At 33.5% G+C, this 15,680-nt stretch overlaps 2 protein-coding genes across 2 annotated transcripts in view; both read right to left on the bottom strand.

Annotated features, from left to right (window-relative positions):
* The window catches only part of LOC134470397 (uncharacterized), a 98,632-nt gene that overhangs the window by 19,372 nt on the left and 63,580 nt on the right, over positions 1 to 15,680 (bottom strand). The window contains exon 2 of the transcript XR_010039249.1: positions 4,267 to 4,368. The gene's annotated coding sequence lies outside the window, so the exon portion shown is untranslated. The remainder of the gene's footprint in view (positions 1 to 4,266; positions 4,369 to 15,680) is intronic.
* On the bottom strand, positions 9,167 to 11,075 carry LOC100722169 (olfactory receptor 13C9). Its single transcript, XM_013153239.2, is given in 1 exon segment — positions 9,167 to 11,075. A coding segment is annotated over 1 exon segment (954 nt). The 5' UTR covers positions 10,524 to 11,075; the 3' UTR covers positions 9,167 to 9,569.

Raw genomic sequence — 15,680 nt, 5'->3', positions numbered from 1 at the left:
ATTTCAATTTTGTCTTAATATAATTTCTAGTGTTATGGCTAAGATATGTCAATATCAGTTATTTTAGAGTCTGTGTCTATAGCACCTATGTTTGTTGTCAGCCAAGGATCTTTTTAATTATCTTCATTTCTCAGTACTCCTTGTAATTTTTGTTAAATTTCAAATAGTAGAAGTAAAAAATGTAAAGGCTTTGAGAAATGTTTATCAAAAGAGGATTCACTATCTTGCACTATAAACATAGAGGAGAGACCACATTGTACCAAAGATAGGTTGAAATAATTTAGCTGCATTTCAAACTTTGTAAGGCTTATCTTAAACCTAGTTTAGCTCTGTTTTTAGCTTTTTCCCCCTCCGTGCCCCCAAACTGTGACCCTGAAGATTTTATTAGGGAGTTCTTTTTTTTTAATGAGGCCTCTGCTCCAAATTTTCCTTGGATAAGCATTATCAGCTGTCAAGATCTCATCTTATAATTTTAGTCACTTTTGCTCAGCTTCCTGAGCTCTTACTCTGACTAGTCTTGGAATCAGCAGATGCCTCATACTGAATAGGAAAATCAGAAGCTATGGGGTCATTACCCCATCCTCTGCTTCAACTCAAGGAGTTGGCCACCTAAAGCAGCATATCTTTCTTAGCAGGGCCAAAACCCAAGTTTTACCTTTTAAAGTCGATGACATTGCCAAATCTAATCTCACACTTCTCCATCTTAGGAGTAGCCCCCATCTAGTTTCTTATCGTATCCACAGGTAGTGATTAAGAATCTGCAAATGTCCCATCAGTGGTTAACTAATTCTTGGCGATAATAAAAACCTAGCTACATCATGCCTTTGACATGTAAATTACCCAGTTCTGAGCCATACTTCTCTACCTGGCCCACACACCTAAAAAGCACTATTCCTCTACTGTAATTATCTCAGGAACAAGTGACATCCAGCTGGGAATCACCACTATAGGAAACAGGCTACAAAATTTATCCAAATTAGTATAGCTCAATATTCACACCGCCCTACTTGCTTTGCTCATGGTAACCCAAATAAAAGCTTTGAGCTAAACCTTCCCTTGATGCTATTTTTGCCCCCTGACATCTTCCTAATATAGTTCTGTATGTCTTACGCTTTTTGTCTCTTAACCTATGAATATAAATTAACTTTGCTTTCCTGAACCTCTCTAGTGTCCCTCATTGTCTTAGCGTCTATTACTGACCATTTGATTAAAAAAAAATAATACAAATATCTTTTGGGAATCTGACATTTGATCTGTGATGACTTGCTTCTAGCAGTCACACTACACAGCAATACCAGCATTTAGTTGCTTTAGTACTTTAGACTATATTAATGCTAGCTACCTTCGCTATCTTATTCTGTTAACAAGAATTTTTACCCTAGTACAATCATTAGAGATCTCAAGTTTAATTATTGTAGTAGAGTACGTGGGAGCTGAAAAAAATAAAGCAAAGTGAATGAATTTTATTTAATTAAATTTATTATTGCCTGATATTAGCTATGGACTGTTTAACACTAGATTTTGGGTTCTGTAAAACTTTTCTCCTTGTAACATAAAATAGCAGATTACAGAAAGTATAAAATATTTTAGCTCCAAAATATCATAGTAAATAATCTATTTTTCAGTATATCATTGAGTTCCTAAAAATCCTGTAAAATACTTTTCTAATAATTTCAGTAAGGTAGCAAGAAACAAAATGAAAATAAATTTAAAAAACACCAAGTGACTACCTGTGTCTAATAACATAAAGCCAATTACAACTATTAAATTGTGAAAAGTATCACTATTAGACAGAGTGTGAATAGATACGATATGACCAATATATTGGTACAGTGAATACGTTCCGAGAACAAATTACTTCTGCCAGTTGGTAGAGGCTCAGACTTCAGTAGAAAACTTGACATATTTACCACAGTCCACAGTAAATCATCCTGAAGATTTTAGTCCCAAACTACTTTATATCTGAACCTCAGTAATAGGAACTCATACCATAGTGTTTACTTGAAAGCTTAAATAGACAAATGTACCTGGGATTAAACTATGTTTATTTTGGGAGATGAGAAACTGCTTTGATACACTGATTGCACTAATGTTAATAATAAAAAAAGATCTCTTCTGGTTGGATGCAAAATTTGAAAAATGGGCATAACTTTACTCTTTAATAATTGTGGATATTAACTTATTGAGCATTCTGCTAGATTTGACAACAGCTGAATCACAGATAAACTGTGTGTTTTACACCTTTTCTAATGTGTGGGTTCAGTGCCAAGAAAGTGACCAGCATACACACTAAGTGAAAAGTGCTGAGGACTAACAGTTTCTTTAAATACAGTAAAATTCTCAATACTCAAAAATAATTTATGTAACATTATGAAGGTGTGTGGGCCTGTCTCCTCCCGTCTCATCAGCAATTTCTGCAATTCTTTGACCTGATTTAAGGTCTAGCATTCAAATCCATGTCATTTCCTCCCCATGAAATGTGTTAATGATTATATGATCCAGAAAATTTCCTGGAACAAAAACATTCCTATTCTTCTATTTTCAGGTCCAAAATGCTTTTCTTTCAGAATCACTTTTCTTATAATTTTGTGAGTTATTTTGCTTTTCATTCCTTTAATTCACCTTCTTAATTTCAAGACATAATTAGTTCCCTCAGGACCACAAGACCAACCCAATTTCCCTACTTTAACTTCCTCTTGTTGTCAGTTCTTAACAGTCTACAGCACTTCCTAAAGTTTTCAGACTTTCTGGATTAAGGAATAAACCACACGAGACCCAAAAGTGTACGAGGTACATGTGAAGCTTTTTGAATAACAGAGATTATGGATGTACCTATAAAAATCTCTGCAAAAATCATTGTTTTATCTGGTACCTCCATGCTCCCTTAGGGGTACACTGGGTCTAAACATCATCTCTTATTTAATAGCTAACTACGACATGTGCCTGGTAATTTCTCTTGAAGTAAAATAAAGTTATTAACCACAAGGTTAAATGCAATAGCATATGTAATTCAATGAACGCAATAATGGTTCCCATTGCTAATGGTTTTCTTCATGCCTCTGTTATGACATGAAGAAACATGTTATGGCATGTTATCTTTCTTTTACTAACAGTCCTTTTGTATCTCTTAATTGGTCATCAATGTCTCTCCTTAGAGTTAGGCACATGCAGCTTGCAGGTATACTCAGATCATACACACTGCATGCTGAAAAAATGATACTGTTCATCTTTCAAAGAAATCCTAATTCATTTTATCACAGTTCTTCCAATTCTTTGGAGAGCTGCAAATTAGAGGGTAAGAAAGGAAAAATCCCACCAGAAATCTACATTATATCAAATTCATGCCATTAAAAAATTAAATTTTAATAAATTTTTTCTCTTCCTGATCTTAAAGCACATGGCTGATCTTTATGAGTGAGACTATTTTAATATTTTTTAAAGTTGCTTTACACAAAAATGTCACTCACTTTTACAATTACAACCTCCTAACAGGAGAGAAAAAATTCATAATAAATGTTACAAGCAGAAAAGAATAATACCCAAGCAGTTTTTTTTTCCTGTGTATTGCTTTGGCAAATTGTCTTTTTTAGATTCTAGGTGATTATATTGAGTTTTTAAAACTTTTTCCAAATTCATCATAATATTCTACTTATAGTATTTCTATTTGAGAGGCCTTGAATAGTTCAGCTGGTTAGCTATTAACCAAACCAAATGAAACAGTTATTGTGAGGGAACTGACAGGCATAGAGTTGTTTTATTACGAATTCTATACTAAACAGCAGTCTTCTGTCCACTGTGTATCAAGCTTCAGTTTGTTAATGCATGTGACAGAGACTCAAATGCTTTGTAATACACTCACAACTCATAAATGGACCCAAAAAAAGCCAGACATGGTAGTGCACACCTCTAATCCCAGAATTCAGAAGGCTGAGGCAAGAGGATCACCCTGAGTTCAAGGTGAGCCTGGGCTACATAGGGAGCTCAAAGGTAGTATAAACTACATAGTAAAACCTTGTCTCAAAAAATTATACATACATACATACATAGTAATCAAACCTGCTTTGTTACACAGTTGCCAAGTGCATATAGAACTACTCTTCTGGTTTTACAGCTCTCCCACCCCACTACACCCTAATGAATAGACACATTGCAAATAGTTTCTCCTCAAGGAGGAAAAGTTCCATTTCCAACTTGACAGATTTAAACCATTAATTAATCAAAATCTTGCTTATAGTTAATATGTTTCTCATTCTTCCTAGAACTTACCTCTAAGTCAGAAGCTGCTCTCTTTCTAGGTTATGAAAATAGTAACTCATTTTATCTTTATATTTGCAGTCAGTCACCATGGCTCATCCTTAGTAGCTGAACCTACAAAAACGAAGCCACCAGTGAATAATCATTTTGTCGCGGAAATTCATTGACTAGGTGATATATGTAGAAACGCAGCATGTGGACAAGATTTCCAGGATAAAATATCATAAATCTCAACTCAGATAAATTATCATTGTATTGCTTTAGTTTAAAAATTGGAAAGAAACTACTGACTAGTAATAAGTTTTAGGAATGGAGCAAATTAAATTTGCTCCTAAGCTTGGTTTGAAATATTGTGCCATTGTAGAAAGTCACAAATTCCTAAAAATCTGCTTTAGGCTTTAGGAAACAACTTAAATATTTTCCTCTTAAACGATGATCTAATTAAATTGTCTCAATGATAAAATGTGCACAAAACTTTTGAAATTCAGAAATAAAGTCCTGAGGATCTAATCATAGGAGGCTTATTACTCTATTTCACCATAAAATCAAAAAAGAATTCATTCCACTATTTTGTGTGTTTGTCTCTGTATCAGTATCACAGTGTCTTGATTAGTACAGCTTTATAGTAAGTTTTGACATTTTAAGTCAAAAAATATGCAACCTTCTGGGTTGTTTGATTTTATTGTCTAAGATGGTATGAGCAGCTATTTTGAAGAAAACAAGACATTGTAATAGCTAGTGATGATTTAATGTCATCTTGTTTTGAAATCCCACCAAGCTTTTGCTCTTATGTCTTCACTTTATCATGTTGTATCTTATTAGGATTTTATTATATGTGATAGTATAAACATAATATTTTATAGATAATGAAATAATATAGTAACCTTTATTTATTTTCTGTTAGTTAATTATGAATATCCTGTAATACTTTCATTCTCTTGAATGGTTTTACACTGTCTTTTTATGTTTGATACTATAGTATATGAAGGTATACTCAATTATTTCAAGGACAGAGACACCATGGTAGCTCCTATTACATGGGATTGTGTTGTGGTAAAACACTATGTTGCTTAAACTGTTCTGTTATGACTTGTTTTGTTATGTCCTCTTTTATCTTAATCTTTTTTTAAATAAAAAAATTTTTAAAATGCAACTTCTAAATTCAATGTTTTTCAGTTTTGCAAAATTTGTGTTATTCTGGATTTCTTGAATTTCTATGTGAACTTTAGTTTCCCCCTGTCAGTTTCTGATTGGGGCTTTCATAAAGATTAAAAACATATTATAAATTTTTATATATAAATATTCATTTCATAAAGATTAAAAACATTATAAATTTTGATTAATATATAAGAACATAATTATAAATTTTGTTACTTTCATAAACTCATAAAAACTTTGCTATATCTATACAGTGAAATAATTATTTTTAAATATCAATGTACATTTATAGCATTAACATCTTATAAAGAAGATTATATGTTTTGAGTGAAAGTCAGTTGCAGAAAAGTGAATATTAATATGTAAAAGTTTAAAACATTTACTAAATGTGTACATCCTCTGAATATTCATTTACATTCATTCAGTAAATATTAATCATTACATATTGTATATGTATAAATTACTTAAAATTATACATAAATGTTACATAAAATTATGTCCATATTTGAATTCATACTTTGTACATTTTGTAGTAACTGATTATTGTACAGTGAATCTATATGACTATTGATATTTCACCTACACATGTAAACAAATTAAATGTAATTGTGATTCCAAAAAGATACAAAATACTATAGACAGATCAAGTAAGACGAAGCCCCAAAACAATGTACTAAATCTAACCATGAATATCTGAATACCAGCGCTGTGCAGAGCTACTCTGTGTTGAGCTGAAGAACGAATGAGGTTAAAAAGTAGACAGCAGGGTTAGCTTTCACTTCAATTTTCGTTTAAAACAGCACGAAAATAAGTCGCACCTAGACTGAGGCTAGCAAAGGTTAGTGTTTGATTGATTTTGTTCTAGCTTTATTTTTTAGAAATAGAGAACAGAGTGTTTTATAGGTCAAAATAATACCAAGAGAAAAGCTGAAAATGTCTGGGACAGAGCAGATAGTTGTTTTATATTTGGAATTCTCATGTTTACTGGAAGCAAGTATACACACGCTATTTATCTATCTTTCACCTAAACTCTTGCGCATGAAAGCCCTTAGAAAGAGGCCTCAACTTCACTTCTGCTGGCGCCCTCCATGACAGTGGCTCTGTTGAATGCCACCTCGCTTCTTTTGCTCAAGTCACTAGGCACATAGTTCTCTAACTAAACAAGAGAAGCACATGGAACCTTGTATCACAGCACACAGGCAATTACTGCCTTTCCAACTTCAGATCCACATTCATCACTTTGGCTCCAAGCTAGAGCTCCATTTCCCTCATTCCCTTCATTTACTAATGAAGAGTATCTGGTAGCTTGCATCATTCTCAGCACTCAGTGGATGTACAATAAATATTCCTTAAGTAAATGAAAAATTAATTAATAATGGTACATTCCAGACGCATGAAACCAAACAGCATGGAATCTCACCCTATTTAAGTAGTGATTTTGACAAAAGATGAAAAATATTGAAGTACAAGATTTAATAGAACACATAATTTCATGGATGTCATTTTTATATCATAATGTAAAAAAAATTCAATTTTTGTAACATATTATCTCCATGGAAATAAGAAAAACCTTTTGAGTTTCTAGTTTCTGGACGATTAGTGCTAATGTCAACTCTCTCCTCATGTATCAACCAAATTCAGGTTTCCCCTGATGTAAAAATTAATTAAGCATCATTTGTGGAGACATGTTGAGAATTTTAGATATGTTGCTGAGAAGTACTGATATTTGATGTGGTGAGCAGAAACCTGGAAAAATCAAGAGAGTAGTTCCAGAAAGAATAGCAGGATGCATATCTTTCCATACAATGTGTATGTTATGAGATTTTGCAGCTCTGATTTTTGCAGCCTCATCTATAAATTAGTAACACTGTGGCCATGTCACAAAATTTTAGTGCTATGATGGATGTGTCCATTTCAGAAGCTTCAGGACCATGACAAGTCAACATGTTCTTAAGCTTAGAGTATTTGAAAACTGATCAGGCATAAAGCACAATGTGTTGGAGAAAAAAAATCTAATTTTGGATTTTCTGCTACATCTCTGGTCTTAATTTCTAACCATAAAGTTCTTTGAAGTGAAATATAAATGGATGTGTTTCTCCTATGTTGCATTTCTTTTCACATAGTTTTCCCATTTGTGGGTTTCAAATGTATATTACATGATATTTTATGTGTTATGTTCTAAATTGAGCTCAGTGGGAGTAGAAAAAAAGAGAGCCCAGAAAAATTTACCCTGCAGATTTTTGCAATGTGGTGGATCACACAGGAACAGATACACAGAGATGCTGATAAATATTTGATGAATCATTAAAGTATATTTGACTATGCTCATAAGCTAGAAAAAAGTTTTGCTAATAACCACCAAATTATCCTCTGTGAGCTTTCAAAATAAATATTCTGAATGGAAAAACATCTGGCAATTAAAGTGTTAAAATGATACATTTTAATCAGTATGGTGATTTTTAAAAATCAATCAGTATTATAATGACAGTGTATTTGCCCAGCAAATTTGAACCCATGAACACATAAAGATGGGGGAAATTATTGGTTTTTTTCTTCAGACCTTGATCTTATGTGAGAAAAATCCTCTTGATCTTGAGGAAATATATGTACTTTCATTTTACTTGCTTTAATTTCCTATCAAAAATCTACCTAGATCAGTCATGCCAGCTAGTTTATCAAAATGACTGGATTTAAACTGCGAAGAAAACAATATTAGTGTCTGAGTATCCAAGGTGGTCCATGGTTCAAAACATAAAATACCTGAATCCTAAAATTCTTAGGGGGAAAAAAATCCTTCTCGTGAGATGGTGAATGGGAATTAATAGGTTCTCATAGCTGTTTTATTAGTGTGTGAGGCTGATTCATTGATATTCTCACCCTTGACCATCAGATTTAATCTCTAAGTAAATATAATAGAAGTGTTTGCAATTAAATATAATTTATAACTTTTTCATATTTCTTTCACTAAAATTTGAAATGGTGAAATGAGTGAATATGCCCAAATAATCCACAAATATTTAACCTTTGTGTAAAATGTTTGTACCCAACGTACATTGATCTTACTTATCCATTAGTATAAAATTTATTCAGCTAACTAAATTTCTTAGACTATGAACATAATCAATTCTTATTAGGCAGGAAATCAGAAGTATTCTTCAGTTAAGGTTAAAAAAAAAATCTTATGAAGAAATCCAAGGAAAAGCAAAATAATGTAATGCCATCTCTTCTCTGACATCCAATTTTGTGTTCCCTCAGATCACTAAGATTTTAAAGGTAGTTAGTAAAAGACAGAATACATGGATACAGGTATTTTCACTAAAATCCAAGGACTTGAACATAGTGTTAGGATCTGGGAAAATACTGGAATTTTCTCAGGATGTCAAAGAAATCTATGTCTTCTAAATGAGAATAGATATGACTTTCCATCCAACATAATATTTATCCATGTTATTACCTGAAGCAGTAGGCTAATTTTCATGCTCATTTTTAATGTTGCATTTGCATTATGCTAATACTAACATGTGAGCTGAAAACAAATATAGGATATAAACAAGAACATCTTGATTTTGTAACCTGCCTTCCTTAAGCCTTATTTATTTATACCCTTTATAGTTCCAATATTCAGCACTCTTACAGTGTTACAGAAAAGTTTAAATGTTGAAAAAATATATGACATTTAATGGCTTTATACAATTTGGAGATTAATGTAGGATTGAAACAAAAGGTTCTCCAGTGGAAAGTGAGTGAAGTATTTTAGGTTTTGTTCTGTTTTGCTTTTATTTCCATAACTGAAAGCATTTTGTATTTTGAAAGATATAATGAGTTGTGGCCTATGAAATAATGTTATGCATGCAAAAAAGTCAACATAAAAAGGTACATAATGCTCAACTCCAATACTGCAAAAAACAGGAAACGAAGATTCTGTTCAAAATGTTAGAAAGTGTTCATCTCTCCCTATTATGTTGCCTTATTTTTTCTTATCCCAATGCCTTTATCTTGAAAATTCTTCATGAACATGTAACAATACTTAAATGGCATCTAGCATTATAAAAGTGGTAACATAACTCATGAAAAGGCAAAGAAAGCCAAAATTCCAACATAATTCTCATATTTTGACAGCGTCCAATTTGTTCACAATCCAGTACCTTTTCTAATCATTAGCTAAAGAACCTCTTATTCAGTAGGTTTTTAAGAGCCTCCTTCACATCTTTGTTTCTGAGACTGTAGATTAAAGGATTCATCATGGGAGTCATCACCCCATAGAACATGGATACAAGTTTGTCAGTAGCGTTCAAGTTGTCTGAATCAAGTATGTCTTTAGACTTGGGTTACATGTACATGAAGAGGATAGTCCCGTAGAAAATTATCACCACTGTGAGATGGGCTGAGCAGGTAGAGAAGGCTTTGCTTCTCCCCTCAGAAGAGCTTATCTTGAGGATGCTGTAAATAATTAATGAGTAAGAAATGGCAATCAAAAGCAGAGGCATCAAAGTAAATAATGTCGTGGCCATAAGCATGATAAATTCATTGTCTGAAATGTCAACACAAGCCATCTTCATGACAGCCAGAATTTCACAAAGAAAATGATCGATGACATTATTTCTGCAGAAAGGCAATTGGACCACCAATGCAGTTTGCACTGCAGAATTGACAAACCCTGCAAACCAGGACCCAGCTCCCATGGGAATGTAGGAAAACTTGCTCATGATAATGGGATATCTCAGAGGATTGCAGATGGCCACATAGCGGTCAAAAGCCATCATTCCCAGGAGCACACATTCTGTGGTTCCCATGGCCAAGCCAAGAAACATCTGCAGTGTGCAACCAGGAAAGGAAATGGTCTTTTTCTGGGAGAGGAAACTCACCAGTGTAGAAGGAATAGAAGTGGTCGTGTAGCAAATATCCAAGAAGGAGAGGTTCCCTAGAAAGAAGTACATAGGAGTGTGCAGGTGAGAGTCCAGAATGCTGATTGTAATGAGGGTGCCATTGCCCAGAAGGATAACTACATACATTATTAAAATGAGCACAAAGAAAAGAAGCTCAAGCCTTGGGTAACCAGAAAGCCCCTTCAGAATAAATTCCACCAGAACGGTTTGGTTTTTCCATTCCATTTTACTGTTTCTCTTTTACCTGTAAGAATTTTTTTAAAAAATTAAAAATAATTTCTTTAAAATAACAGGTCTGTAAATACCAATGCATACATATAAAAATTTGCAAGTAACCCAGTAAGAGGGAAGAAGTGAAATAAAGCAGGAGAGGAAGAAAGAAAAAATGCAGGAAGAGAAGTCTGAATGAAGTTAATGTATTGATCCTCATCCTGGCCTAGGAACTTGCTGAAGTCGTTTTCATATATTACATTTTTATATACTACAATAGTAACATTGTAAACATAAGGAAATTTAAAGTGAGAGCGTTAAACCTAAAGTCATATAATCTGGCTAAAACTTAAGCTTGCTTTTTGTGGCTCTTGTTTATCTGAGATCTTTCTGTTAACCATGTAAGTAATACAGAATTCTTTCTAGCAGAAAAACAACAAGCTACATTAAAAGGAAGATCAGGATTATCTCAACAGTAATACAATAAGCATTAAAAGAAGTAAATAAATCTCAAGGAAGAATGGTCAGATATGAACCCCCTATCCTATTCAACACCTGATTATTCAAAAAATAGTCCCTTCCACCCAGACACCCCCACCCAGACACACACATTTCCAGTAATATTCTTATTCACGGACACAAAATCCATTGAAAGTGGTCTAACGAATTCACAATGCAAATAAACAGGCACTTGTTCATTTATCCTTATTCACAAAATTTGACACCAGTTGAAGGCTTGAATTGAATCTTTTGGACTTATTTCACCCCTCTTTGAACTCCCAGATATGCCTTTGGTCATTTTTAAGGTATTTATTTCTCATCACACTTTACCACTATTTCTTTTAATTTCACCGGTTATACTCTGGATTCATTTGTGTGCTGACCATGCATTTATTTTATCTCAATCTTAGATTTGCTTTCTTAATCCTGTGTTATAAATCAAGCGAGCCAAATTCCAATTCCCAGGTAAATGATGGCTGAGAAGCTGTCTCACTGTCAGAATTATTTTTCTAACCATTACACCCTACAACTTACTATATCGGTAGGTTCATTTTGTTTGCTCTTTTTTTTTTTTTTAACTTTTGCCTAATAGAAAAAATATATATTTAAATTCTGTGTTGGATGGTTACTAGATACGTGACTCTGAGCAATTTATTTTTCCGAGTCTCAGTTTCCTCAGCTATAGCATGGAAAACTTAACATCCTTGTTACAAGATTTCTGACAAAATAAACAAGGTAATACATGTAAAGCGCGTAGCAAATGGTAAGCACTATTTTGATTTCTGCCTTGTCTACTAATTTCTCTTTTGAATTTTTACATTTCCCAGTATCATCACCTTCCCATAAGAGTACAGTATAGCTTCATTCCTCAAAACTCATTTTTATGGTCTCTTGTTAGCCAATTCAACCTAATACTTTATCACATCTAGTATTTAAGGTGAATTCACATTCTACAACATCAACTCATCTTGCAGTGAAACGCATTAAACTATTATAACAGAAATTGTTTTTAGTTTCATACAAGGAACTTAGAATTTGATATTTTTAAGGAAGGCTATTTCATTCACTCATCTAAAAACTAAATTGTGTTTGGGTCTCACATATATTACTTCTAAAGTTACCAGGAAATATTTTACTAAAAAGAAAAGGAATTTTTAAAATATTTAAAACAATCCTCCAAATACACAAACATAAGTCACAATTTTTTGTTTATAACAAATCATTGCTTTCCTTTACTTTCTTTTTTCAAAGAAAAAAGATATATTCAAAGATGTGTTCAATAACATGTTTTATTCCAAACAGCATGCCAGGTAGAAGGTCCAGTAAAATATTGTTCACCCATGATTAGTGCTGGACAAATATTTTCTAAACTGAACCAAACAAAATTGAAGTGATGCTATTAGGTAAATTGCTACAAAATCAGAACTTTACCAAAAAACAGCATATTTACATTCTGACCAAGAGTGAAAATTTGCTGACAATTGTGCAGTAACATTGCAGGACCAAAGATAAATGATATTCTGTTCGATATATAGACACATGTAATGAAGGAAGGATCAAGAAACTATATGCTGATCAAATAAATACTTACAGTTAGAAATTATATACCTAAATATTCACCATTGTTGTATATTCAGATTACTTTAGATCTGCAAATACATTTTTCATATTTTCTTTTTCCTCAATTTTCTAACTATATGTAAAAACTATTATTATTGTCATTACCTATTTTTGGTTTTGGCTTTTTGAGACAGGGTTTTGCTATAAAGCTCAGGCTGAACTTGAACTCACCTTGTAGCACAGGCTGGCCTGTAACTCACAGTAGTACTCCTGCCTCAGCCTTCCAAGTGCTGATATTACAGGTGTGTGCCACCACACTCAGCAAGACAATTCTCTTGAAATGTTTTATTTTCCATTCCTTAAATACTTTCTCTAATAAGAGATATTCCATTCCCACAACACATGACTTATGTCAACCCAGTTCATAAAGACTGAATCTCCCTTAATGTTATTCATAAGTTTCCAGCAATTATCTCTAAAGGAAAAGTTAACTTACCTTTTAGGAATCAATACAAAGCAGAATTCTTTCTCCTCGATCTTATTTTTTCAGATTATTCTACAAAAATGTCCCTGAGTTTGATTAAAACCTAAAGAAGGGGTTTCTATTAGGGAGAGATAACAACAGTAAATTTCATCCAGCAAATACTGATGATAAATTCTTTCAAACTCTTCTGTATATTACAGTCCAACATGTTTCCAAAGGGTGCTTTAGCTTATAGTAAAAAGACATATACTGAGTAATTCAGATTGAGACTATGGCACATTGCATTTGCTTTTGAAGTCAGTGTGCAAACACTGTCCCGCTGTGCAGCCCAGGAAATTCTCCAAAGGATCTTCCTCAAACTTGGGAAGGCAATTTAAATACTTCTTGCTCTCAGGGACTTCTGCAGTTTTCTAAACCATCATTTTAAATTGCTTCAGGGGAAAGATGCTCAAAACTTTCAGAAATTTTAAGAATAATGCCCTAAAGACTTAATTATATTAAACCTGTTTCCATATTTTAAATAACCAGCCAGAAGTCTTAGGGACAATCTCGTACCATCCATAATCTATTATTATATTATTCTAGGAGCCTCACTTAAAATATGCTTAGGACTTTGTCTAGCTTTTTGTTCATTCTGTTATTCTTATTGGTGGATAGAATCCACTGTGCTGCATCAATTCTTGGGTATTAACAGCAATAATAGCACACAAATATCCAGGCATTGTTATAAATCTTCTATATATATATTAAGTCAATTCATATTTCTTAAATTAGTAAGAGAAGAAAATTGGGTTTAATCTAAAAATAATTGTATTTGGCTCTGAAACTTTGAATTTGCCTAGAATTTTAGATGTAGGTGGCATTTTAAAATTCACAATAAATTCAGAAAATTTTAAACTATTCGACCTTTACCATGGAGTAATTGAGGTTTATTTGGTTTCTTTTTTTTGTTTTGTGATACTCAAGGCCTTTACAGTGGTCTGCATTCACACTTCCTCCTCCCTTTATGATACAGGGTCTTACAAAGTTACTAAACTGCAAAGGCGGGGCTTGACCTTGGAATCCTCCTGCCCTGGCCTCCAAGCAAGTGCAGACTTCCTTCTTCTGAAGGGTCAGCATGTGCCGCTATAACCAGCTTTCATTTCTTAATAGCAACTTTACTAGCTAACTTGTTGATTATGATTATGCCCCTATAGTCAATTAAACTCTAGTCATCAACAGTACCAAATTGGAGCCAATCTGCACCTTATCATTTATTTTTTAAGCCTGTATAATTTAAGGAAACTTGAATTAGAGGAAAGTACTATCTAGAACCATTAGACTAGGAACTCTCCTTTAAGGAACAGTGTTGTCAGATGACTAGTAAAGGCAAGCCCTTTATCACAAGAACCATTATTTGAAACTATTAAGGTGTAACTTATCCATTGGATCATTATCTATTTGAGGATATATTTTGCTGTTCAGGCAGAATACCACGAAGATGCAGAATTGTTTTAAAATGATATTCTATGAGTCATTCACCAGCTAATCATTATAAATTAAGTGTTTTAAAATGAAGTTGTTTGTTTCCCACTCCTCACCACAAAAATCTGTTCCTTAAGCTGAACCAAAACTTCCTGCCTCAGAATGATGGCCCCACTGGTAAATTCAATAGTGAGAAAAGGGGAAAGGGGACTTTCATGGACAGAAATAGAAGGTAGACTCTCCTGTATATAATGTGGTTGCTTCTGTATCTAAAATCTAAACCACATAAGCCTAGGAAAAGCTGCATAATAGTCTTACCTTCAACTTTCACATTGGCTACTAATTACCATTGCACACTAAAGAACCAGAGGTGCCAAGAAACTGGAAGGAGGTGGCGTCATGTGAGAACATATTCAGGTGTGTTCTATGGATGAGCAAGCTCCCCTGGAGCCTGTTAATACATGGAGTTATCAGCACCCACTCAGATCTATGGCATCAGAATCTTCTACAAAGATACCCAGGTGATTCCTGGAAGTCATGAGGTCTGAGAAGCACTGGACTAGATCAGCGGCCCTCTTTCTTAGTTGTAATTTACAGTTACCTGGAGAGCATTATTTAACAGGAGGTCTGATTCCCAAACCCTAGCCACCTTATATACTATTTGAATAATGATAAAGTGTAGTCAAAAAAAAGAAAACAGATAAGATTTGAAGTGGGGTAACAAAAGATTTGAATAGCAGCTCACTCAATTACTGATCTGACATAAACCTTATCTCTAGATTTCATTTTCCTTCAAGGATTATAGTGATGACAAAACGAGTGCTGTATGTGAATGGGTTTGAAAACTATAAGCTCTTACTCAATGATATAATGATTGGCATAGCATAAAATCAAGTAAACCAGTCTTTGTTGAACATATTAAAACACTCAAAAGTTTAAAGTGGAGTGTCTGTGTTAACTGCATGAGTAAAAACAACTAAATGTTAAAAATGAACATAGTTCATCCTTGGCTCAGATCTCAAGCATCTCTAAAAGTGAAATATAGAAATTTGAATATTTATCAAGCTACAAACACAGCTAAATTGCTCTATGAGGTAGAAGAATTCCGTAACTCTTCTCTCTTCTTTTACCACTGCTCCAGCTAGTGCTAGCACAGTTGTAGG

The sequence above is a fragment of the Cavia porcellus genome, unplaced genomic scaffold, assembly GCF_034190915.1.
Source record: "Cavia porcellus strain 051 isolate PalLab524CR breed Dunkin Hartley unplaced genomic scaffold, mCavPor4.1 scaffold_1, whole genome shotgun sequence".
Classification (NCBI taxonomy): Eukaryota; Metazoa; Chordata; class Mammalia; order Rodentia; family Caviidae; genus Cavia; species Cavia porcellus.
Note: the sequence above shows the minus strand (reverse complement) of the source record. Positions and strands in the feature narration are given on the sequence as shown.